We start from the raw sequence: 27,976 nt of genomic DNA, 5'->3' as shown, positions 1-27,976 counted from the left end.
GAGCTGATGTACCCAAAATATTTTATTTATTTATATTTTGTTAACACATATTACATAAATTACACAATATTATTGATAAAATTATGTACTTTCCATTCAAAAAATTTACTGAGTGTGATTCTACATTCTTACATAAATATGTTAAAATATATAATCTGTTCAACTATACATAATATGTGAAAAGTACTTCGTTTATTTCTATTTGCGCCTGGTAAATACACAAGTAGTACATCCCTATAAATCCTTTATAAACACAGGAAACGCAACGTCTCTTGTAATGAATAATGCTTGATGTGATTTCTCACCCTCCCACGCCCTCGTAAAGAGACGAGCAGAATAATGTAAAATTATAAAAATAATAAAAAAATTCATATAAAAAAGATTAAAAGCAAATATGCTCCCTCCTTCTTTCCTAGATGAACTGGTTTTAAAAGAGTAAAGCCCCATTAATAATCTTTAGACTAATTTTCCAATCCTTACTGGCACGGGTTGATCGTTTACTTTTGCTCCATATATTATGCCCTGAACTTTGCCTAGGATAAACTCTATCTTTAGAGCCTCCTCCATATTTACTGACGTCGAGACCAGCCAGTCGGAAGGACTCAACCTCTTTTTGTAATGGAGCCAGATCAAACCTCTACCTCTCTCACCTCAGGGACGATACGAGTGCAAAAATAAAAGAGGTGCAATGAAGTCTCGATTATAGTTCCACTAAAATGACACATCCGCTCCTCAGGTGTATCTCGACTCTTTTTCGTAAAGATAGACAATGTAGCTAATCGATATCTAAACCATTGTTGCTTTGTGTCGCTAAAAGTATTTTGGAATACCACGTGCGGACTCACATTTGAAGAGTGTCATTCTAGACTAAGTCTCTCCATTCTTCTCCTCACGAGGACTTCGGGGTTAGTACGTCTTTGACTGTTGAATACTTTTCTTTAATTCTTTTAGGCCAGAAATCTTCAGTCAATGTGTCTTTTGATCCATGAGAAGTTTAACGTTTGCCACATAGACTTAATTTCTAGAGATCCAAGTCTCCAGCCGTTTGTCGGATTATTAACTCTATCTCTTGCTATCTACGCCCTCGAAAGCTCCCAACCTAGATCGTTCCTAATCTTATATACTTTCTCACACAGTTCGACTGAGAATGGGACGTACCTTATTAGATGAAAAACTTTTGGAAGGACGTTAATGTTCCATGCTAACATTGCTTCGTATCTAGCTCTGGAAGGTTCCTATAAATCATGATATTTCTTTGGAGCGTATTCATTATTTTATTTTCGTTCTTGCTTCTAGCCTCATGGTTGGACAAAAAAACTTCAATTCCAAGTAGAGAGGTTGACGTAACGAACGCAAAGTTACCAAGGTGTGCCCTCAGGAATTCTTCACAGTTCGACAAAATTTCTGTGTACCCAAGATTAATCGTATGTCCCGACTTCCTCCGGAAAATCTGGAGCACCTCCATGGAATAATTAATAGATTTCAGTAAGTCATATTCACACCCTGTAAGAAATACAGTAAGGTTGTCTGCATACAGCAAACATTTTAACGGTAAGTTTCTCATTTTTAGACCTTCAATACTCGAATCATTCATAAGCATCTCGTATATTCTGTTCATTGATATGTTGAAGAGGGATGGTGAAAGTAGATCACCCTGCTGAGCTCCCCTTCCGATCCTTCGCTCCTGGTAAATCAATCTTTGACGAATCACTTCGCAGAATTGCTGACAACATTTTTACGAAACCACTTGGGAAGCCATAACTAAAAAGTTTTTCTATTATAAACTTATGAGACAATGTATCAAAGGTTTTTTTTCGAAATCGACCAGAAGTGCTGCGTATTTTCATGAAACCTTTCTGTGCTGACGATATAATATGGGGGAGGATGTTAATCACCCGTTGGTTAAGTATGACTGTAAGAATCTTATAACATGTGTTGAGTAGAGAAATTCGTCACCGCCTTTATTTTTTTTTAAGAATCAGTGTTATAGATCCGGAGCTTATAAAATCTGGTACGTAACTTTTAAGAAAAATGTCCCTAAAAACTGTTCAAGGATTGGCGCTAGTTTCTTGTCAATTTAAAAAAAAAAACTCGAAGAGTAATCCTGGAGACTTGAAATTCCTGCTGTAGCCCCGGATGAACTTAAACAGTTATTTTCTATTAATAGGGTATTGGACAAAAGTTGCATCCACCCTTCTGTATCTTTCAGCAATCTCCAATATATACAGAAACTGCTAAGTTTTTTTTTGTAAGCAATCGTGGCAACCATACAACTTAGTATAAAAGTAGCAAGCTTCCTTAGAAATTTTTAGTGGTCCTGAGTGAGTTCACCTAAAGATAATTTAAGGGATGGAAGCTTTTTTAATTACTTAAAGGACGTTTTCCCTTTTAAATTTAATTCGACCATATCTTGTCTCATTCTGATCAAAGGTCCCCTATTTTCATAGTCAATAATTTTCTCCAGTTCTGAGATCGCCTCGAGGCTTTTGTCTTCGATTTGACTCCTTAATTTTTTTTTAACTTTGCAGCTTCTTTCCCTCTTTGTATAAGTATCTTTCTTGACTGCATTTCAATATTCCTTAGAGCGTCCCAGGATGAGGCAAGGTTGTTAGGCAATTTAACGCTATTTTTTTCAGAAATTTTCATACGGATCCCCTCGGAGTTCAACAAGGACACGTTCAATTTCAAACGTGACTTACGGGATCCAGATGGATAACCAAATGATGTAGACACTGGGGGGTGATCCGAAATGTAGCATGGAAGGACTTTAAAATATTTAAGAAGGTTTGATGCTCTGTACGATGAAAAAACATGGTCAAGTCGTCCATATATATCCCTTCCAGACTTGGTCTTTGTGTCGAACTTCATTTGAGGAGAGTTTGCTTCCGTGGTCAAACACAGATCGCACAAATTCAGAGTTTTGATAATTTTGTCTAGATTTTTGGTATTGGCTTTCTTATTTGACCCCTTATATCCACGAGCATCTTTATCTGGGTTGAAGGTGACGTTGAGATCACCTGCAATGAGGGCTTCATTTCCCAGTGAAGGGTAGTATTTTCCTACTATATTAGAAAACCAATCCTTCGAGTTTGAATTAATACCATGTTCTATTTTTAAGGGAGTTTATGTCTGCCACAATATAATTCCCATCTGGATCTGAAGCCACAAGCTGGGGATTAAGAGAACTCTTTATAAGAAACAAACAATCCTCTGGACGTCTGTGAAGTAGGCCTAACCGCTTTAGCGAGAAAGAACACATGGGATTTAGGGATAAGATGTCGTACATAATTGGTGTCTTGTAGTCTATTATCTACTAGGATTATGATGTCTGGGAAAGAAATTACACTCAAATAGGTAAAAACTTTTTTTGCCCTTACCATCGATGAAATCGAATTGACATATGTCATTAACGAAGCCATTTTAGCTTTGTGATTTGAGTTAGAATTTTATCTCCAGGGACTCTTGATATATAGTGAGTATTAGGAACTAAATTCAGTATTGTATTTATAACATCTTTCCTTCTATCTATTAGGCAGATTATATCTGGGAAGCCGATTGAATGTAAAAATAAAAGAACTAACTACCATCATGGCCCGTTGTACATTGGAAATAGAATTGGCATTGATTGGAAATAGAGAAGGCATCGAGCTCTAAAGTTCACGATTTTATAAATTTTATATTTATGTCGGAGGCCTATTTTTATCCCTTGGGAGGGAGTGCCTCCTCCCGGCTGGACTTACGCGATTTGGTTTAATTAGGGCTTGAACAACAGTCCTTTTTTCACGCTTTTCCTCTAAAACTACTACCGTATCCACTTGCTTACATTCATCCATAATTAGTTGTTCTAATTGTTCTGTGCCATTACTTTTGAGGCTATATTTATTTACTTTTGAAGGTTTGTTAAATTCGTTTATTTTCCCTTTTTCTGTCTTTTATATTTTGTACCTTTTTTTCTATATAATATTAGTATTTTCTTTGACATGCACTCATCAGAACCTTTACTGGTATGGATTTTAAGAAGGGGACCATGTCCTAAAAATTCTTCATTCAACTCCTCTAAGAGACTGGCGTTGCTTTTCACATTTGCCCTTTACTGGAAGGAGCGAAGGGATTTTTGATGGGTCACCCGACACTTGAAATGCGATTGAACTATTCCCTATAACATTTTGTTGTCCCTTAAGGGCTGGACGTATGACAAGATTTTCCCTGTTTACTTCCGATCGAACATACCCTTCTTTTTTCACTTCTTCCACAAAAAGTTTCAAGGTATTAAATAAATAATTTTCCTTTAATCTTCCTAAACATTTGTAAGCTTAAGTTAGCCTAAAATCTATAGCCTTTTTAAGGCGTCTGGTATCAATGGAAAAAGATCTCCCCGATGTACCTTGTTCGTATTTTACGGGAAGTTCTAAATTAGCGATTTTTTTTATTTATATCTATTGGTTTTTTCTAGGTGTGATAGATCATAGGCTGGGAACCCTAATTCGTGAATCGCTATTTCAGCGACTTCAAAATCTATGGAAAACCCCATCTTAGGGGATCAATTTATCTTCGTTAATTTTTTCAATTTAAAAAATTGCCACAGTGTGTTAAACGGAACATCTAATGTCTCTTTACCCTTTTCAGAGTCTTGTTGGTCTATGACGTCATCACTTCTTCCGTAAAAAGAATTCGGATCATTAGACATTTGAGACTACTGTCATCCTTGCGACCAATTGTTCCTTTCTCCCTTTCATACAGACCAACGGATGTTGGGGATCGTTCAAGGTACCCAAAATTTTATAGAATTGATTCAAATCTGTTTAAAATAACTTTAATCCCCAACAATTTTTTTATTTTTCTAAAACATCCTTAAAAAATGCAAATTCTTGCTGTTGTAAAAAAACAATTTTCCAAGAATAATTTGTAAATTTTGCAATTTTTAATAAAGGTTTGCTACATTTGATTAAGTGGTCGCTTTTCATATGGTTCTATTTCCCTTTGTTCAATTTAACGTATACAGGGTGTCCACGATAAATTGGAACAAGCAAGGAGAGACGCCATCCTCGAATTGGCTTGCGCGGGACACAAGCCCTCTGCCATCTTCAAGCTTCTTAACTACCCCAAGACCACGGTGTACCGGGTCTTCAATGCCTGGGAGGTTGAGGGGAAGGTCTGCTGCAAGGCCCACTACACGAGAAGTGACCGAATCCGCACTCCCCGCTTCCTTGAAGGCCTCCAGAAGTCCATCAAGGATTTGCCGGGGACTTCCTTGTCCAGGTTGGCCAAGAACCGTGGAGTGAGCAAGCAGCTTGTCTCCAAAGTTGTGAATGAGGACCTTGGGTACAGGTCATACCGAATGGCCAAACAACACATCCTCACGGGGTCAATGAAGGCCACCAGGCTCACCAACGGTAAGCGTCTCCTCAATGACCTGAAGATCCATGGAGGAAGAATCATCTTCTTCTCCGACGAGAACAATTAGACTGTCGACAGAAGCTACAACGTCCAGAATGACATGTGGCTTGCCAAGGAGAGAGAAGAGGTACCTGCGGACTTCACCACAAAGTTCCCGGCCTCCGTGATGACCCTGGGTGTCATCTGCAGCACCAGTGAGGTGATGCCTCCTTTCTTCTTCAATCCAAAGGAACGGGTTAACGCGATAAGGAACTGCGAAGTCATGGAGGAGTTCGTCATCCCTGGATGAAGGATACGGCTGCCGGGAGGGAGTTCATATTCCAACAATACTCCGCGCCCGCACACATCGCCATGGGGACTACTAAACTCTTCAACTCCCACGACATCACTTTCTGGGATCGCAACACCTGGCCCTCCAACTCACCCGACCTCAATCCGTGTGATTACTACTGGTAGGTAAAGTTGGAGAGGTAGGTGTGCAAGGTCAGCCACAAGAGCGTCGCGGCCCTGAAGGGCTCCATTACGAGGGAGTGGATTGCTGTCGATTCAACTGAAGAGTCAAGAGGGAGGACATGCTGAATAAACTTATTGTTCAATATCATGTCTAACTTTTTCATATTAACAAATACACTCCAAATTCCATTTTTACCAAGCAGGTTGAATTTTAAGATGGTTCCAATTTATCGTGGACACCCCGTACTGGCTGGTACCATATCAGCTTTAATTTTTTATATTTTGCTCAATCTATCTAAATTTATAAGTACATTTTTGGTAGCTTAAGTTGGTTAAAAATAATTAATATTTCATAGGATTTTCTTAATGTATTTTTTCTGTTTTTCTTAAACATTTTAAATCTTAAGTCGATATTTACTAATGCAATAGTGACAGAATAGTTAGGAAAATATTTCAAATTTAGATAACGTAATTTTGAATCTATGTCGATTGTGGATCATGTTATGAAATTTGTTTAATATATTGGATAAAATTTTATCCTAATTCACTATTACGTAAGAAAGGATGTTCACTAACGGAGGGTTAAAATAACTGAGGGAGCGATAACATATGGAATACTACGCTACTACTCTAATGGTAAAACTTTTGTTCATCAATTTATTTCTGCTTATATTCATTTGTTGAAATTGGAACATATATTTTCCAATGGTCCTTTTACGGTTAATTGAACTGATTACAAAAACACCAACAATAATGCCTATCTATTTTTGTGTTCGCAGATGGGTTTATATTGCCTCTTATTTATCCTTGAAAAGTTGATTAATTGCAATGAATAATTCCCTTCTTTGTAATTAAGAATAGTTACATATTTGCAAAGAATTGGCCAACTAGTATTTAATTTTGGATATATTTTTCTCTTTTTTGTCTAACAATACAAGATACAAAGAATATTAATATATTAGTTATATGTGTCTAAAATAAACATCTTGCTGGATCTTTTTTTTTAACTCTTATGTACTACAAGGTTATGGACTTGATTTGAGGTCAAATTTTATTTTTGGTTTTTGTCTTAAATTACTTTCATTAGAGCAATTTAGACTGGAGATTAAAAAGTGAAACAAACAATATATAATATATTCCTCCTTTCCATGAATAAAATATAATTTTATTATTTATTTTCATGAAAATAATATCTTCTTTTTTTTGTTAGACTGATCAAGACCGAGTTTTACTTCGAGACCAATACAGACTAAATTTAAACTGAATAAGTACAGCCTAACAAAAGTTAAAACAGTATCAGACTGCTCTTGAGTTTCATGACCGAAAGCCCATATTAATAGCTGCTACATTTTTTTTGTCTAACGTTTCCATTCCCCTATTGAAAGTAAGAATTTGAGTGGACAAAAAGCTCCTTGCGAAAATATGATATCCATAACGTCTACTATTTATATTAAGAAGGTAACATAACTAATTCTATGAGCCAAAAATAGTAAACATTCCACTTGTTAATAGTATTATGCACAAACCCCACTCGATAAGAATAATTTTGTAAAAAATTAGGCATTTTTTGCACGTTTCACATCCAATTATTATTATAAATATTTTATTTTGTTATTACCATTGTTACTGCTCATGCATGCATACTAATGACGTAATTTTTATACTAGAGAAAGAGTTTTGTAGCACCAAATAATATTATGTACCTATGTGAATATACAGAGTTGAGTTTATCTAGTGGTATATATTTTCAATCTGGAATGACATTTGTGCAAAATCACGGAAGAGGACAGCAAGACATCTCATCTCTAAACAGAGCAAGCTGAGACAGTAGGAAAGAGTAAAGAAGGCTCTAAATTATCTCAAGGCCAACAAAAATTCTGGCTATGCTTTGCACCTTTCCTGATTAACTTTTTTTCAGCACTGTGAATAAGCAGAACAGCCGTTACCTCACAACCAAACTTCCAGACAATGTCTCAGCTTCAGTGAGACATGTCTTTAGAACAAAAAATCAATTCACCAGTGCAGTTCAAGTCTTCCCTCCCATTCTTGTGGAGAGGAGGAACAGCTCAATAATAAATTATATGCCATAAAAAAGCGGGAAAAAATATTCTTGGGTTGGGATGGAAAAAAAATCACAAAAGTTGAGGTAATTTTTTTTATTTGTTTCTTTTCTTAAAAATAAAGTTATTCCGTAAATTATGCGGCAGTAAAAAAATTCTCATATCTGGAATTTTTTTCCAAAAAATACAATTTTTTGTCAACAACTATATATTTTTGAAAAAAAATTTCAAAAGATTTAATTTTTGAAATTTTTTTCCAAAACTTTAATCTTTCCAAAAAAAAAACTTTCTGTGAAAGACATGGATTTTCGTATTTAAAAAAAAATATATATTTGTTGTGAATAGCTATGGATTTCTGAATTTTTTCCAAAAGTGCCTCCCAAAATACAGTTATGCGGACGCCCCTAATATTTTAATATTAACAGATAAACAATTGAATTAAATGTATTATTTAATTAACCTCTTATAGATTGTTTTCTCAAAAAATAAATCAAAAATTATGCATAACTAGACCTTTAAATACTCAATAGTCATTTTTAAATTAAATGTTAATTTTTAAATACGTTCTATTGGCGCAAAACAATGAAAAACTCAAGGCGTTATTCATTTTAAAATAAAAACCTTAAATGTGGTGTTTTTTATCCCTTAAATTGTATTTTATCAAGATTGAATAATGGCATATCATATAGTATTTGAAGCTACCCAAAAGTTTTGCAAAATGAAAGTTAATTTCTATTTGAATTATTAATTTTCGAAAGTTAGCTTAAACCTATAAAAAATGTAAAACTAGATTTGTTATGACAATAATTATTTAATCATTACTTATCTCATTTCGAATGCAATTAATTATGGAATTGTAAATAATTTTGAAAATTAATGTTTTGTTTACTTGTATATCAGAACATAAACAAATAACTTAGATAAGAAATACAAATATAAGTATGCACAGTATAATTATATATTTATATAAACAAATCGGAAAAAATGAATTGAGCAATCATAGTTAATTTTTTAGTTCAAATGAAATATGATTTTAATTGCTGTGAAAATGATCTACCTTCTTCAATAAAATTTTTACTGCTTTCATTTATCAAACATATTGAAAGCACAAATATATATATATCAATTTTTGTTTATTAATTTTATGTTTTTGTGCCACTCATACTAATTATGTGCCGGATACAAGTTATATAATGGTACATACTTTTGAAGATTCTATATTTATTAATGTCTTATTTTATCATTATTTCCAATGCCAAAAAAGTTATTTTATACTTATTGATAGTTTGATTACTTAACAAATCTAAAGGGGCTTTTTTTGATTAAAAAATCCTTCATATCAATGATATATGTTCATGTCATTGACATTTATTTAAGTACCTCTTAAGTATTTGACATATGTGGTTTAATTGTTTGATTAAGGAAAACAAAATTTATCCTTTTTTCCCTTTTCCAATAATTCTACTGTATTTAAAGCTTTAAGTTTAATGCACTTTGATATGGTTATACAAAGAATAAATAGATAATGCACTCTATTTCGTATTTGATAAGGTTATATTTTATTTGCATGTCAAGAAAGTACAATAAATTGAATAATTCTCCTAAAAAATAATTTTGAATCAAGGTCATTAATGTAATATATATCAAGTATTAACTTCACTAATCATATTATATATTGAAAATAAAAATAATATAAATTGTAGTTGCTTTGTTGAACTATGTAAACACAGAATTGTCTAAAATTTGAGAAATGTACTTTTTTGAACCTGTTTTGTGGGCTTATTTTGAAATTATTTTATTTAAATATAGATATGCATGTCAATTCTAACCCTAATATGTATTAATGTAATATATATATTTAAACCCTACTAAGGCATTGCGATTAGTTATTAACTTAAAAAAATGTGAGCAACAAATGATTCTTCTCAAAATTAAGCTTGGAGTAACAAAAGTTCATTGTCACTATTAAATAATTAAAATTTGATATATGTATTATATTTGAAAGACAAGTTCTGGACCACCTTACAAAAGTTGTCATCACATTCTAACAACAATTTTTCTACAGGGTTGTTAGAAAAATACAAAAGATGACAATACTGGATTTTAGTGAGGTTTTGTTTAGTTAGTAACATCTTTAGAGAAGAATACACACAAACTTTCAGCCTGATCGGTCTGTTTCTTTATGTTTGACATTCGTTTAAATCGAGGAATCTGATGGAAAGATTATGGCAACTGTCTTTTGGAATCATAACAAATAATCCTTATCGATTACCTGGAAAAGGATAAAACTATTTTAAGTTCATATTATTCATTGTTAATGGACCGTTTGAAAACGAAGTTGCAAACATCATTTTCCATCACTACAATGCACCAGCTCATACCTCAGCAGTTGTGGTGGCAAAATTTATAGAAATAGAGTTCCAACTCGAGACATTTCTCTTCATTTATTGATTTTTGTTCAAGATGTTTATGTATTAACTCATCTTATATAACGTTTTTCAGCCATTTTCTAATATAAAAAGGATTTCTTTTTGAAGATGAGAAGTGAGGGATTGCTATAACATTGTTAAAATACAATTTTATATTCATATAAAAATATACTTTATATATTTGCATATTCTGCCTGCTAAAAAACGATTTTTGGTAGTTGGGCGGAAATAAATTGAACCCATTTTCGAATATGATCTTCCAATGAATTTGTTTTCAATTTTCACCCTAATGTCTATTTGAAACCTTAAACGGATAAAGTTAACAAAATTAATTTATCGTCCTACTTGTCAGTATTAATATTTGTTTTATACAAAAACTGTTATTTATTCCATAATCTAAATAAGTTGGTTTTTATATCCGAACAAATTGATTTTATGTGATGATGTGATTCCAATTGAATGCTAATGCTGTAAAAATATACATCTCATAGAAATATTTTGTTAAATTATATCAGAAAATGCCCTGGGGATATTATCTCTTTTTGCTCTTTTTTATTCCTAAATGACATTCATTTTCTCATTTGTATTTGAATAAATTTACATATTACATTATATATGTGAGATTGAACTAGGAATACAGCATGTATATCATTGTATAATTAATTTATAACTTTTGAAATTATTTTAATGAAACATATATTTGATTAATTATTTATTATGTGGTACATTAAAAAAACAATACATAGTAGAAACAAAAATCAATTTTATGCACTTTTTGGGGACGATAACCGAGTGGATTATGAAAATCTATGCACTTTAATTTTTAAAACTCAACAAGATATAATTTAATAATTAGCAATATAATTTTATCAAAAATAATACTATTGTTAAATGGGTGTTTGAGCTCTCTTAATCATTAATATACTGCCCTTAGCGGAAATGATGGTTTCAATGTGACGACAGAAGGACATATTAATATGTCATTCCGTCCCAATGCCGGCTGGCAGTGGCTTTAGGGCCTCAGTATTTGGATGACGGAAACTGCACTCTACATGCACTCAAAAAACGTAGTCGAGGGGGTTGGCATCAGGGCTGTAAGGTGTGGACAGAAGTGTCAAAAAAGAGTTCAAAAGAGTATTACGACGAAAGAGATGGCGTTCTTTCGTTATTGGTGTCAAAAGTGGCCTTTCCAACCTCCCGAGGCTCTTTTAACCAACTTTTTTTGATATCTCTCTTGGCAATCCTACTTGAACACCTGAGATTTCTTGCAAGAGACCTCATGGACTTGAGATTGGCCGGGACTGTTTTATTTCATTCCTTCGGATCCAGTTTAGCCTTTTTGAAAAAGCCCTTCTTCTTCTCGAACGTTTAGGACTTACTAACGGTGTAAACGTTGGTTTTGGAGACACCTAACTGCTTGAAGTACGCGAATGGAAATTTGTCGATCAGGTTCATGTGTATTTTTCTCGACTTATTTCTAAGCTAGAGAGCGGAAGTTTGTTTTGTTTTGTAAGTAACTGTTTATGCTTTAATAAATCGAAATATGAATTAATTACAATAATTCAACCTTAATTAATTATTAGTAATCGTTTAGATTTCAATACACCACCCGGTAAGTGAATTAAATTATTTTCTTTTTTTAATTGAAGTATACCTTAAAAACATAAATTGAATGATTAGATTAAGGTGGTCCGAAAATTGTCTTTCAAATATTATCTATCAAATTTTAATTCTTAAATTGTGACAATGAACTCTAAGTTTGATTTGGGGGCCTCCAAAGGATTAATAAAAATATTTTGTTGATATTAATGGAATATAATAAGTTGATGAATATAAATCTAATTCAGAATGAATTTCGAGACCAGTTATTCTAACTTGCTTTTGTACTGAAGGGATAGATAAATATTTAGGTTTAATTGGCAATGTTATCTTTATATATAAAAAAAGGCAATACATTTTAAATTTATTACATTTTACAAGCTTCCCTTTTCTCATGATAACTTTCAAGTGTGAATGGATGACAAAATAAGAAAAATGTACAAGGTAGTCCAAATAGATTGGGAAAATCTTTTAAGGGTTATAACGAACGAATTAGATTGGACAGAACCTTAAATTTTTATTATTTGAAAGATTGATTTAATAAAATTCAGTTATTCATGAGATTTTGTCATCCATTCACACTTGATTTTAATCATAAGGAAAGGGTAACTTGTGAAATTTAATAAATAAGCCATTAAAGTATTTCCCAATTTATCTAGACAACCATTTAACAATGTTTATAAATACTCTTAACACAGCCTATTCTACAATCTACAATAGGCTGTGTTTAGAGTATATGTACAAACCTGAATAGGTCTGATTCTCCCAGCTTTGTCCAAAAAGTTCTTTTCCATAGTAATCTTCCACTGAGAGAACTGCAGATATTCCTTCCGGTGCATCCGTCTTTTTTCGAACAAAAACAACTGAATTTGTTCCTGGAACAACCAGCTTTGGTGAAATAATGTCCCAAAATCTGAAAAAAGAATAGTACAATGACATCACTAGATTTTTAAATTCATATTTTAAACATCTACATATATATGGAAGATAAACAGCGTAAAATAAATATTTTTGATCCTTACAGAACGAAAGGATATATACATACTTATATTTTCATATCTCAAAACTTTTGAACACAGTTTAGAAATGAAAATATTTCAAAAAATCTTCCAGACGTCAAAAATGTTTACTAAGGCAGAAAAGTTTAATGGATCTAATTTAACATAAAGTCTGAAGATATTAAAAAAATTCTTTTGATTATTTTTTATTTCACCTTCTGATTTTTAAAGGCAAGGTTTCACTAACTTTGTAGATACATATGCCATAAAAATATGAAAAAATTGGAATTCTCCCCTTCCCCTCACAGAGTTAGTTACAAATTAGACAATAGTGCACAAATATTTGGGTAATGTACCTTTATTTTTTAATAAAGTATATTAAATAACTTTTGTGGTTAATAATTTTTTGAAATTATTTTATAAGAACAAATTACTGTAACAAAATGATGGTCACATGCATTGTAATATTTCAAAATTATTGTAAACACATATGACATAAAAATTTAATTTAAGATATTGGGATTGTCATCCCACAGAGTTTGTTATAAATTAGACAATGGTGTACAAATATTTGCGAAATGTAAATTAATTTTTTTAATAAAGTATATTCAATAACTTTCGTGGTTAATACTTTTTTGAAATTGATTTCATAGGAACAAATAACTGTGACTAAATGATAGTCACATGCATTGTAATATTTCAAAATTACAACCATAAATTTAAGCTCATAAGCTTTCTAAAACACCCTTTATTGAAATTTTTATATATTTTCGAATGCAATATATATATTTTTAAAAGTTATGATAAGGTTACTTACCAGTAGTCCAATATTTCTAAAAAAATACTTCTGTATCGACTGAACCCAGTCCCCAACTATTTAATGAGATAATAAGACGGTCGTTGGAAATATATTTATTGTCGTTTATCTCGCAGAAAAGGTTATTTTCTAAGATTTTCTATTTGTTTTCATATGTTTTTGGATGAATCTCACAATATGGACAATTTTGAAAACAATGTTGTTTGTATATTAAGTGAAATATGCTAATATTACTTGTTTTAAAGTTATAATTGATAATAAATAAAAATCTTAGATTTCTCATTCTTGTTTTTGTTTTTTCATTTGTTTTAGGGAAATTCCATATAAATTCGGAGTATAGTAAGTACTCTTATGTCATGCAACTCTAGATCCTCCTTTTCCCATATGAGTCATTATTCTTTTTTCTTTTATTTTATAGAATTAAAATATGATAGAGAACGAATATATTGTGTTAAAATTTTTTGAATTGTCAAACTTCAAATTTTGGCAAAGATTGATCTTTCTCAATTTTTTTTTTTTTTTCCACATTAATATTAATAATGATTATTGAAAAAAAGGATTATTAACGGAGAATGTATTCAACTGCAAATTAAATACTAAGAAATGTATGTTTATAAATTAAGCCGGGTGAAAACTTGAAACCTACACACTTGTATGATATTGAATTGAGAGGTTATGTGTGAAGTAATTAGTATTATCTGTAATTTATAAGTAGCTATTTACCTCCAGCACATGCTGCTTGTTCAATTTTTTAAAACGAACGAGAAATGTCATCGCAGAAAGATTCTAGACATATCAACAGATGTGACCAGGTTGTCGGGAATGGTTTGTAAGACCATCTACAATATTAAAGAGAGGCTAGACCACAACAAGACCTTAGATAGGGAGGAGGAATCCGAAAAGAAGCTTATTGTTGCCTCTTACTGTATAGCAGTGGCTCTGATCTGGTTTCTGGAGGGTTATAGGCTCACGGCGGCCTTGTACATCGACTTTTCCAAGACCAACTGCTTACTTGTGTCCAGGTTAATTTCCACAACGGTAACGTCTTCTTTCTCCAAGATGGGACCCCTACTCACACTGTAAAAAATACTCGGACCTTCTTAGCGAACATCATAGCTTTCTGGGACGCACATCCAGAAGAGGGCCTGTAGCATCCGTCCCCCTAACGTAGAAGTGATAAAAGTCTTGTCGACGAGCAGTGGGCTGCAATGCACCCAAATTTCATTTGCAATACTAGTAACTATTTTGCAAGAGGCTTGTCGCCATCTGTGGGGCCAATGCTGGCCAAATAGAATAAATCAACTTGAAATTGGTCATTTATCAGAAAAAGAGAAACCATTTTTTTAAAATGTATAATTAAATAGTGGCAGGCTATTTTTTTCTTTTTCTTTCCAAGTGTGTAAGTTTCAAGTTTCCACCCGTATATAAGAAGATGGATGTATAACTCAAGTGGGTCGAAAAAGGTTAAAAATATCGTCAATAGATTTCCATGTATTTTAAATTCTAAACTAGACTTTTCTTAAAATATGGCAGACGATTGCTATTAGCGGTTTAATAAAAAGATGTATAATTGTGATCAAATTTACTTTTTGACTCGATAAATGATTCTCGGACAATTTGTAGGGAATTTCAAATGAGCTATCGTTACTAGAGTTCAAATAGATTTAGATATATAAATTAATTATTTTAAAGTTATATTCAATTACTTTGAAGTACTGCTGTTTTAAAATCAGAACATGTTTTAAGGTGAATATGCAAATAATTCTTGCTGTGGATCAAATTAATCCCTGAATTTCTACACTTTAATGGGACTTCCAATTACAGAACTAGACAAACAGCGATATAATTTTTTGAATAACAGTGTAAAAAATACAATTCCCCGAAGCAAAGTGTTTATAAATGAAACAAAATTCCATGCACGAAAGAAAACTTATAACCTTAAAAATATTATATAACATATATTTGTTATATTTTCAATCCAGAAGAATAATTTGTCTGTATTTTATAGTCTCATTTTATTTAATTATTCTGTTTATATTTATCCCTGTTATTGACTCATATGATATTTTTAACCTTATTTTAAGGCTGGACTTTTATTTCAAACTCATATGTAAAGGGTGGTCCAGTTAAACCGGGAAAATATCTAAATGCTAATAACGAACGAAATTGATGGGGTAAACCCATACATGTTTTATTCTTTGAATACTACATTTAATGATATTCTATTATTTATAATGAGATCCGCCTCTCTTGATAACCTCAGGCCCACGGCGCCGGAAGCTCTGGCAGTCCTGGTCGACCTCGTGTGGATCTAGCTTTGACATTGTTCTGATATTGCACTTTTAATTTATATTCCCTGGGTGGATGGAGTAGCCCAATGATGAAATTACACCTTCCAACAAGACAGTGCACCGGCTCACCAGGCCAAAAATTGCAGGATATCTGACATAAAGTATAGTCACTTATGGAGTTCTGATTTTTGTCCTGCAAACAGCTTGGACCTGAAACAATACGAGTTTTATCTTTGTGGAGGATCGAGCATGAGGCCTGATCTAAGTATCATTCATCTGTGAAGGCCCTAAAGAAGTCCATTACCCGTACAATGTCAAACGAAGTTTCCCGGCCTTTCAAAATAAAATAAAAATCATTGTTCTACTCTATTTAGTTCGTTCTTTATAAACTTTTAAAGATTTTCCCAATTTATCTCGACCACCCTGTATATTCTATGATTACTACCCATTGTCTGTACCTTGCAATTTTTACTCTAAGCTGGTATATACTATATAAATTATAATTTTTATATATGTTTATATCTACTTTAAATTATATCTAAATCATTTTCATTGGTTGCTAAATTCTTCCATTTTTGTTAAAATTTTTATTAAAGTTCAAACAGAGCTGGGGAGTTAGAGTTAAATGAGTCAGAATATTTACCAACAGTAGGATTCGAAGTTGGTTTTGGGATAGATGAAAAGGGACCTACTCCTCCAATTTGTTTACACAAAAATGAAATTCTTATAAATTATATAAATGATATTATAAAATAGTTGACCAAAATATTCGAATTGTACATAATAGTCATGGACGCTAAAAAAATAGAAGGAGCTTCAAATATTTTTATTTTTTAAATGTTTATTCTAAAATAATAATTAATTACCATAATTGTATGCACATAGAGATGTCAATAAAGTAATATGAGTATTTTTAAAAAGATAGTTTTATGAATTTTTTAAATTTAAATATTCATGATGGGTTTGGGAGATCAAATTGACTATAATTCAATTTAAGAATAAAAATGTTGATTCTAGAATTGAATAAGATTCGTGCCAATGCTCTGAACTTTGGTTGCTTGAATCTTCTCACTTTCACATTATCTCAAATGATATAATTTTATGCCTCCATAACATTTTCAAATAGATTAAATTAGTTTGAAAATATGGTTTGATTCCAGAGATGAATCAAAGACATTTTTTTACGAGAAACCACCTGTGTATTTGTTAATATTGTTTGAAGTTTAACGTAGAAGTAGCAGCGATAGCAGTAGACATATTAGAAGCACAAGAATGACCACAATAATTCCAATGTTGAGGATGATGACAAATTTAACCGGCTTTTAACCATGGATATGAAATTCCATATTAAAAGTAGATAAACAGCAATGTTTACGTCTATATAAAAAGCAAATTAATTTAAATATGAATATATTCATTGATATTATACGTATACAATTATTATTTAAATATCATGACAAATGATTCTTTTTTTTTTTTATAAAAAAGCAAAAATATAGGTTATAATAAAATTGGTTTTTGTTTGTTTGTTTCGGATCTTTCAGCAGTTTATTGGATAGATTGGAGGAGAACTGTAACATTTAAGTAGAAAGTAGTAGAATAATAGTAGTACAGGGGAAAGAAAAGGGGGAGTATTAGTTTAGTCTACACTCCATGATGACGCGAGTAATAATATATTATAGTAATTAAGAAAATTTGGTATAAAAAAATAAAGCCCAAATGTTAAAAAAGAAGAAGAAAAACAACATTCATACAGATAAATTTAGATGTGTCATTTTTTTTTTTTTTTTTACAGTAAGAAGAACCTGCATTTCCTTAGATTAATATTTATTATGACAGACAATGTACTTGTTTTCACTACTATAGATTTTCAATAAAATTGAAATAATAATAATTTAGAATATTTAATACTAAAATCAAAAAAACAACTTTAAGTGCTTTTGTTTTACGAACCATCCGTAATTTTTTTTGAGTTTTTAATGGAGATCGTAGCTTTATTATTTTAAATTACGGAGCACATAGAGGGATCTCAGAAATGATGATTGATGTCTCCAAATGAAGATCCTCTACCAGCGTGTCTCATAGAGGAGTAACTCTATATTTTCTTTATAACACGAATAGACTCAAACTCATCATCCTTTTTGGTAAGAGTTACAACTGAGTATTCACCTTTACTACAGCTTTTATTTTTCATGGTCAGTGAAGTTGGGGGAGAATGATCCACGTCTGTTGCATCAACTGCCAGTTGGTACGACAATGGAGCGGTGAAATTTGATTACTGTGTCTACTCAGTTTTCAAGTTTTTCTTCCTTGCTACCTACAATACAAGATAACTTCCATCCACCAATACTAATATCATCAGCAGTATGATTTAAAATAGGACGCCCTTTAGCATCATCATTCAAGGGTTCAATGATAATACTGGGGGTTCCCTTCAATTCCGAAACAGTGTTATAGCTTTCAGACTCTTCTTCTAAAATATGTTTTCTCTTCATTCACTTTCCAAATCCATTTCCTGAAAATTTTTCCAGAAGAGGAAACAATTGATGGAGAAGAGGGTGACTCTTCATCTCGTGGAGTAAGCTCACGACGATGACAAGCTTCAGAGTTATTCATCTCTCTAAAAAGTTCAATCATTGTGGTATTGCGAGCATAGAAGCCTCTAACTCAGAATTATAAGTGATTACCTGAGATCTTGGTCTAATGTTCACGAAATTTGTGAACCTAACAGCTCCACTGCTTCGAGATTTGGCATAGATCCTCTTATATTTTTCAAGATCACTATCATATTTACAATTTATATATCCTCTGTTTGAGTAAATAAGTTATCTCATCGATTCCAATTGCTCTCTTAGTTTAGAATCATATTCTTCTCTGTATTGAACATCCAACTCCAAAACTTCAACGGTTTTAATCCTTTGGGTTTCATTCAATTGAGTTTGAAGAACTAAATTATCAAATTGGAGACCCCCTCGGCTAGTTTGGAGTTGATTTGGAGTATCAATGCGCAGAAGTGCTTCAGCTTCTAAATTTGTAGGTGGATCCTCAAGATTATTTTTCAATTTAGCATTTTCAGGACGTACTATATTGACATCACATCTAAGATCATTAACATTGGTAATGAGTGCAGCTATTTTAGCCATCAAGGCCTTAATTTATTTTTTGATATCATTACAATTTTATTTTTTTCCAGAATTTTCGAAACGTAGATCCTGAATTTCTCTTTCCAATTTTTTGCATCAATTTGCAGGAGTTAGACTCTGTGTTTACATTTGGTCTTGCTTCATTGTTAGGAATTTGTTTTTGTAGAAAAATATGACAGTTTTATTCTTCTTCTGCAATACAAAAGTCCCATTCCTAGTTATGTGTGAATATGTTACGTACGAGGGCATGTATTTTTGTGTAATTTTTATTTAAACTGTCTTTACGACATTGTGTTTATTGTATTTTGTAAGTTTTCCTCCAAAAAGAAGCAAAAAAAAAAAAAAGACCCTAAAATTAGTTGGTAGTTTGCCAATTCTTCCCAACAATGAAATTATTATTCAATAATTGTTAGGAATTGTTCACACCTTTGCAAAATATATATATATATAATTCAACATATCGACATTCAGAGTAGTGATTAGAAGAATAGAAGTACAGAAATCGATCAAAGTAGAATTTTTTATATTTATATGTGAATTAACGCCTTTTCCTTTCTTTTCTTAGATTTTTTTAAGTAGAAACAATTATAACTACTAAAAAGCCACAATCAAATCATCTAGTATAAATAATTATAACTATTTTTTATTGCAAATCAAAATATTTACACACTATCATGTATTATTTGTTTATTTTTAATTGAAAACATAAATTATGCTGTATTTAAATAAGATATTCTTGGTATTATTTTGTGTGCAACTTTCTGCATTGTTGCAAAATTACTGTATATAACTATATTTAAAAATAAAAAATGTATTTAGAGTTAAAATGTTGATCCGCGAATTGATTTTTATGAAATATTTATCATACCATCTAACCGCTTTTGAAGTCAACCCTTGCATTATTAATGTAGATATACCACATCACTCATTAAGTCACCGGTCTGAGACATATTCGGTAATAAAAAAGTACTCTTCAATCAAAACAGTCGCTTGATAAGCATAATGACGACTATTGAGCAAGGAAATCAACTATCATTGACTGGTCTACTGAATATAAACACAAAGTACAAACACCAATGATGCTGCACACATTGGTTGTACAAAATCTATAGTTAGTCAGAAAACATAACAAATGTCCAAAAAATTGTTTTAAAATACCATAAAAATGAGTTATTTGAGATAGCTTACATTTTGAGGATATCGAAAGTTAAGGCGTTTACAACTTTAGATGGAACTTTGGATATATTCGAGTTGATTTCGAAATGGGTGTTACGATTATTCACAAGCGACCAGAAACAATTCATTGACAATTCAGAGTGCTATTTGTAGATGTTCAAGGGAAATTAAAATTGTAGAAGTTGTCCAACTCATTTTCACATACAGTGGCGTAATAAACTTTCACTGATATAAATTTATCAGGATTTTTCACAAGGGGAACAATTAATCCTTATAAATTTTATAGACTGATAATTAAGCTTTACTTTCAGTTTTTTTGCTGTATTTACTCATAGTAAGTAGCATTTTATTGAGTTCTTTTGTCAACTTGAAAAATAAATTAGTCTTTTATTTATTTTTATTTTTTTTCTAAATGTGTGACTCTTTTCATTTTCTTTATTAAAAATATTTGACAGCACTCTAGCATCTGTCATATTGGAATATAATATATTTGCTACTCTCTTATTATTCACATATGTCCTTTCTACCAGACTTTAATCATAATAATATGATTGTTTTTGTATATGTACTTTATATTGCTAAAATGGAATCGATTTTGTAGAGTAAGAAAAATAAACCTCACTCAATGGATTAGAATTTACATATGTATATGTATAAGGACAAAATAAATCAAATTCGCGCATTATTTTCCCATAATTGACATCATGATTCTGAAATGACTTTCATGTTCATGTTGTGTAATGTGTTAGACTGTGTTAAATATGCGGGCATTTTTAGATTGATGTTCTCAGTACAGTCCAAGAGGATGGGTATTATACGGAAGGTTCTTTGTCTTTATGGCTATAAAGTTAAAAATTACTCATAATTATTCAGAAGTCCCGATTCTATTTGAACGGTTAAATTCAAATTATCCATATGAACTCGGTTTGTAAAAAAAAAAAACATCTTATACCCATCTCTAACATGTATCTAAACATTGGATGGTAAAATAAACAGATGTAGTGATTGCGTATTTATAATTTTTCTCTTTTCCCTTAGAAATAATGAACCTTAGTACCCGCTTACCTGACTGAACAATATATCTTTCCCTTAGTTCTTAATTGAATTATGTTTGTATATATATATATAAAGTGGTGTTAATTAAAAAAATGAAGATTTTTAGTAAAGTATTACAACTCTATAAATAAATCTATTGATTGCATATTTCTTTTTCAGTTTCTCAAGTTTTTGATGAATACCAATTTTTATTAATTTATTTATTTGTAAAAAAATACAGTACATTTTTGTTTTTCATAAGGAAAAACTTTGTTTCTCTGTATTTGGTTAAAAAAATTTCTTAACATTGGTAGTCATAATGTAATATATTATTATCCATTCACTGTAAGTATGTATATTGAAAAAGAAAGTCTTTATTTGTATTTTATAGATGCATACATTTGCATCTATTGGACAATTTTGTACATAATTATATATTTTGCCCATCTTCTTCACATCAAATTGCCCATATATGTATAGATGTCAATGTTCTAAATCTTTTACTAGTAATTTAAAGAATATTTATCGAGGTCCCAAAAAAATAAGAAATTAGTATAGAGACACCACTCATTTTATAGAGAGTTAGAAATTTTCCTGCATTGAAGATCTCTTTATCTTACATTTTATAAAAGGGTTTTTAATAAAATTAACCTCAAGACTTTTTGAATGTTAATAAAACGTCAAACAAGTCCAATTATTCTTGTTAATCGAAATATTTTGTTTGTTTTTATTAGATCTTTTTTTTTTTTGTAGAAGGGGGATCCCCCTTTTTTTTCATTGTGGGAGGTCTGAATTGATACTAATGTTATATAAGTAGTTGTGAGACAAATATCATTCGCAATATCATCAAAATTGAAGACTATTTAAATGGTATTTACAATTCGTAAAATATAATGAGTATTGAATAGAACGAAATTTTCTTATTTGATCTATAATATTAACAAATTTTATTTGGTTAAGGAATTCAATTGATTTTGTTAGGATTGATTTCAAATGAGAATGTATTTTTTCTCCGTGCCTTGAATTCATGCATATATTTTTGGAAATTTACATATGAAATGGATAAAAATATTACAAATTAAAATTGTATAATTTAAAACTATTTCGACTCTATATCTAAATTTCGTTTAATTTTTATGCGTACGTATTACACTAACTATGTAAAGAAATAATGTTACCTAAAAAAACTTCGCTTGGTTATAATCTATAATATGTTTTTAACAATTTGGCCTTTAGCTTCCATAACAGCCACAACACGGGGACGGAAGGAGGAGGAGGTGTTCTTGATGTAGGTGGGGTCCATCTTGGCCCAGGCCTTGGTGATACTGGCCTTGAGAGCTTTGGTACTGCTGTGGCGTTTTTTGCAAGCCTGCCTCTCAATGTGCTCCCAGATGCTGAAATCCAAGGGATTCAGTTCGGGGGAGGAGGGGGGCCAGAAGCCTTTAGACCAGAATTCCACATTCTCCTTCAACCACTTCTGGGTGTTATTGGCTGTGTGTGCGGGTGTCCCATCCTGCTGGAAACGCACCCTTTTGCCAGGATACTCCTTCCTGATCCATGGGACCACCTTGGTCTTGAGTACCTTGATGTAGTCCTCCGAGGTGAGCCTGTAGCCCTCTCGGAAGAAGACTGGATGCATGGCTTTACCATCGGTCGAAAGTGACCAAGGGAATTTTCGATCTACACAGGGCCGATAATATTTGAGTTCGTATTGCACAACAGTGTTGTTTTCGATCAATTCTGCCACCTACTTTAAAAAACTTGACCGTTTGAAGCTGACAATCAAACAGAAGCGACCGGCATTGATGAATAGAAGACAAAACATCATCAAGACAACGCCAGGCCGCACACATCTTTGATGCCCCACCAGAAGCCTCGGGAGTTCAGATGTGAAGTTTTTATGCATCCACCCTACATTCCGGACCTGGCACTAAATGACTACCACCTGTTCCTGTCTATGGCTTAGAGGTACAAATTTGGCCTCAATAAAGGCATGTCAAAATTGGTGGTCGGAGTTTTTTACCAATAGGGACAAGGGCTTCATCGAAAAGGGCATTATGAAGTTGAATTCTCATTGGAAACAAGTTATCAAACAGAACATGGAATACTTTGCTTAAATCGAAAATTTTTTTTATAAAACAAAATACGAATTACTTTTCCCCCCGACTTATTATAATTAACAATACATATGATTTAAATCAGACAATTATAGCTTACATATTTTTAAATATAGATAATAAATACTTAAACTCTGACTAATATTGCCTTTATACTACTATTTTAATAAAATTATACGTGTACTTGTAGAAAATATTAACTTCCGATTTATAAAAAAAAAAAGAAATTGACATGATAATCCTGACAAAAACAAATGTAACACTTATAACTTTCCCACATATCATCAGTGTCTTTTATAAGCACACCCTCTATTTATTACTTAGATGTTCTCTCCTCAATAATTGAGTTGTAATGACAACAACTACTCAGGATGCAACTACACAAAGTTTAACACATATTGTATGTCATATTTTTCGCAATTCTTACTATATATATTTGAAACAAAATCCTTCTTTCTTTTTGATAGCAAATTCAAGGATTAAGATTTTGTAAAACATCGTTTTTGGAAATGATTTCTTTTTAGATAAATTAGTGTTTTATATAAACTTTTATTATTTTATCCGTAGAAGAAATATTATGAATCACTTTAAAAATTTGAGATTATCTGCTAGATATTATTAAATTTTGAATTCGACTATCTTTTTTGATAATTAAGTTTTTAAATATTCAATAATATATCAAATAACTTTATTTAAGAGAAGTGAAGCGAATATATAAATTGCATATTGGAAATATAATTTATATATAAGTATTAATTTATTTTTTTTCTATTAGGCTTTACAAAAGTTTCAGTACATAGATTTCTTTTGATGAAACGAACTGGAAATATGAATAAAACTCCCAAAAAGTGAAGACATCTTGGGAAAAGGGAATATATTTATATAGACTTACCTATAAAAAATGAAAAAAATATCTTATTAATATTTAATTAAGAAGAAAGTCATTTAGAAAACAAAGTAGAGATGAAAGAAAGAAAACTTTGAACATAAGAGTCACAGAGGTATTGGGTAAAAGGTATGTGTGTTGTATTAAAGTTTAAGGGGGATATATCAATCAAAAGTCAAGCCTTTCTTACGAATATAACTTTGAATTTATAAAAAAATTATACGAATTTGTTTCTTGGTTTTTTTACATACATTATACTTATTTTAAAATATAGTAACTATAAAAAAAATAACTCAAATAAAACTCTGCAGACTTTTTTATGCATTTAATAAATCTAACATAAGATTTAAAGTACTAAATATTTAATTCTTTTAAGCAAGAATGTTAATTAATTTCGTTATATCTTTTAAAGAAATCATTTTTTAATGCAGACTTTTTGTCTATTTGAATAAAAGGAAAGATCACAGATAATTCAAATGATCTAGTTATTGAATAATGTGCTTATTTTTAAGGCGGGTGTAACTTAGTGATCTTAATAAATAATATATTTTTATAACAATGAGATTAGGCAACAAATCAATATATTCGATGTACTACAAGTATCACTATTGATAAATGTATCCACGAAATTAGATCTATATATTTAGATCATTGTAGGGATATCACTATTATGACGTCATCAAGAAAAATACTTTGTAGTCTAGTTTCATATTTAATTGAAAGCTCAATTATTCTACAAAGATATTAGTAATATTTGAGCATTATTTTCATAAGCGGACTGTGCAATTTTGTTCAATAATTATACAACACATAGCTTTAATATAAAGCTATAATATTGTTCTTTATGACATAATAGATGTCCGACAATAAATCAGATCAGATTATTTTTGTCAGTTTTGAACATAACTTAAGCGGATGTTCAATTTACATGAAAAATAGATAAAAATATCCACTGATTTGTAGCTGTCATGATATCTCTCAGAGTTACCATAGCAGAAAAAAAAAAAAAAATTCAAAAATCTATAGCAAATCTCAAAAAATACATATCTGTTGACAAAACATTACATTTTTAGGAAAAAGATATCAAAAATCCATAGCTATTTGGAAAAAATGGTCTCACAAAAATCAAAAAATCATTAATTGGGACCCCCTCCCAATGACGTCAGCCCCTCCAGCTTTCACTCAGCATACGCCCCTTCATATTTTTGTCTTATCATTTCAGGTATTGTTGTTACGTTCTCTTTTTTTTTTTTTTTTTTTTTTTTTACAGTTATTACTCAATTAAGCACCTATAAACCAGTTGTTTTATTGATGTCCAATCTTTATTTTATTTTAAAAACTAACGGGTCATATTTCATACAACTCTATTCATACTGTATATGAATTGACATTCTTCTATGTATAAAAAGCTATAACTAACTAGATGAATATTAATGGATGTCCTGTATGTATAAAATAATATCTTTGTGTTATAAATTTATGTAAGCATACAGCCTTTTAAATACTTATTATTAGTATATTTTATTTGTGTGTGGCTTTAGTATGTGTGTTGTGGGATTTAATGTCCTGAGAAATATTGTTGTAATGGGCTTTATTTATATTTGAATGTATTCTTTATTTTTTAGTATGCTTTCTTGAAATAAGAATTTCATAACTTTCTTTCTGTCCCATTAATTAAACAACACCAGAATCTCATAAAATAGTAATCTATTGAAATCTTAACACTTATTAATTTAACAAGAAATAAAGTTTTAAGTTATTGAAATAAATTTATATTTCGATATATTAAACAATAAGTTAGAAAACAAAATAACACTGAGCTCTCTAGTTTACGTAAAAGTTGGGAAAATGATACTTGAACGTGATTGATGAATTTTTATTCGCACACTCCAAACATTAGGTGCATACACTGTATACACCGTCAGCAAGTCCAAAACGTTGGATAGGAAGAAGGGTTATGTCATAAAGGGTGAACTGGACTAGCAAAAGCGAAAGAAAATAGACCAGGCCAAGTCAAGTCCATGAGGGTCCATGCAAGAGATCTGAGGATTTCACACCAGACTGTCCATAGAACTATAAAAAAAGTGGCTGGAAAGAACCTTGTTAAGGTGGATAGGCCAATTTTGACACCAACAATGGAGGAACCCCATATCCTCCGTTGCATTACTCTTTTAAATGAGTATTTTGTGAATTTCTTCTGAACTCTTTTTTGGCACTTATGGCCCCCTGTATCCCTGATGCCACCCCTTCAACTACAACTTTTGGATACATGTCGAGGAGAAGGTCTGCATTGTCCGTCATAAAAAGACCGAGGCCCTTAAAGCCACTTTCACGTCAGCACGGGGACACCATGACAGAGGAATACATCCGCAGCCTTCCACCGCCCTCAGTCAGCACTGGGACACCATGACATAGGAATCTGGAGCCCTCCACCGTCCCCTGGAAGCCATCATTCCTGCTTAGGACAGCTATATTTATGAAAAGAGAGCTCAGACACACATCAATTTATAGTATTAATTTTGTTGAAATTATATTGTTAACTAACAAATTATGTATATGTTGTTGAAGTTTAAAATTCAAATTGTTCAGATTTTAATGGCCACTCAGTATGACCATGTAGGATCTTCCCTATTTTTTGTTAAGTGTCAATATTGTATAGAAATAATAATATAATACATTTTTTTTTTATAAATTATATTGAATACTTTTATAAAAGAGACTACATACTTTTGTTTTATTAAGAGATGTGGTTCTTAAATGCAAACTTTGTCAATACATACATACATAAACATCATATTGATACATCAACAATAAATTTCTTTCAGAATGAAAAAAAATATATGTCTTTTTGTAAAAATTTCATTACAAACATTTTGTATCTAACTCTGCCCTTGTAAATGTTTGCAACTATTTGAATGTAGGAGGAGTTTTTCTCTTTGATAGAAAATCAGCTTTAAAGGGCGCTTAAAGTAAATTGTTATATTTTTGTAGGCTGTGTCTAAAGAAGAAAAAAACAACTAAATGCAAAACTCTAATTTATTTTGAGTGTTCATCCTTAAAGAAGAAAATTTAATCAAGTAAACGACTTCTTCTTTCACTATATCAGAAGAATCTTCCGAACTTATGATAGCAATGTGAGTATTAAAATATTTATTTGTTAAAATAAATTATTCTACTTGTCAAACAAACATGGGTACTAAAGTTGATTTTTATTACTTGTGACTCATTTGGCTTAATGAATTATACTTAATTACATTGGGACATAAAAAGATAATTTGGACCTTTCTCAACAAGCTACCGAGTGGTCACCTTAAATCTGATTACTTTGACTTAAACGAGAAATAATTCATTAATGATCTATAGAATTTTAACAAAATTAATACTATAAATAGATATGTGCCTGAACTCTCTAAATCATTTAGTAGCCTCCCTTAGCGTCAATAATGGCTTCCCTCATTATATATGAGAATTTAAGCAGAGATATAAATTAAATATTTTATTTTTTTTTTAAATTTTCCATAATACCAACCTGGTTTGGCAATAAACGGTCACTTTTTCAGTTTTCATTGCCTTGT

General features: G+C 31.2%; 1 protein-coding gene and 1 long non-coding RNA gene across 3 annotated transcripts in view; one reads left to right on the top strand and one right to left on the bottom strand.

Annotated features, from left to right (window-relative positions):
• LOC121122045 (uncharacterized) overlaps window positions 1-27,976 on the bottom strand; it is a 137,089-nt gene that overhangs the window by 68,471 nt on the left and 40,642 nt on the right. The window contains exon 2 of the mRNA XM_040717055.2: window positions 12,685-12,851. Coding sequence (XP_040572989.1) covers window positions 12,685-12,851 — 167 coding nt within the window. The remainder of the gene's footprint in view (window positions 1-12,684; window positions 12,852-27,976) is intronic.
• Window positions 432-26,911, top strand: LOC121122066 (uncharacterized). 2 transcript variants are annotated; one of them, XR_011781421.1, is made up of 11 exons: window positions 433-683; window positions 737-905; window positions 1,137-1,231; window positions 1,297-1,485; window positions 1,571-1,914; window positions 1,977-2,784; window positions 2,844-3,048; window positions 3,119-3,472; window positions 3,533-4,767; window positions 24,291-24,530; window positions 25,475-26,911. It is a non-coding gene; the product is annotated as an uncharacterized lncRNA (long non-coding RNA). The 2 variants fall into 2 exon arrangements; XR_011781422.1 differs by having other exon boundaries at window positions 432-905; window positions 1,137-1,485; window positions 1,571-2,321; window positions 2,529-3,354; window positions 3,994-4,767.

Source organism: Lepeophtheirus salmonis, chromosome 1 (assembly GCF_016086655.4).
Source record: "Lepeophtheirus salmonis chromosome 1, UVic_Lsal_1.4, whole genome shotgun sequence".
NCBI classification, from domain to species: domain Eukaryota; kingdom Metazoa; phylum Arthropoda; class Copepoda; order Siphonostomatoida; family Caligidae; genus Lepeophtheirus; species Lepeophtheirus salmonis.
The sequence above is the reverse complement of the archived record's forward strand: the minus strand, read 5'-3'. Positions and strand labels throughout refer to the sequence as shown.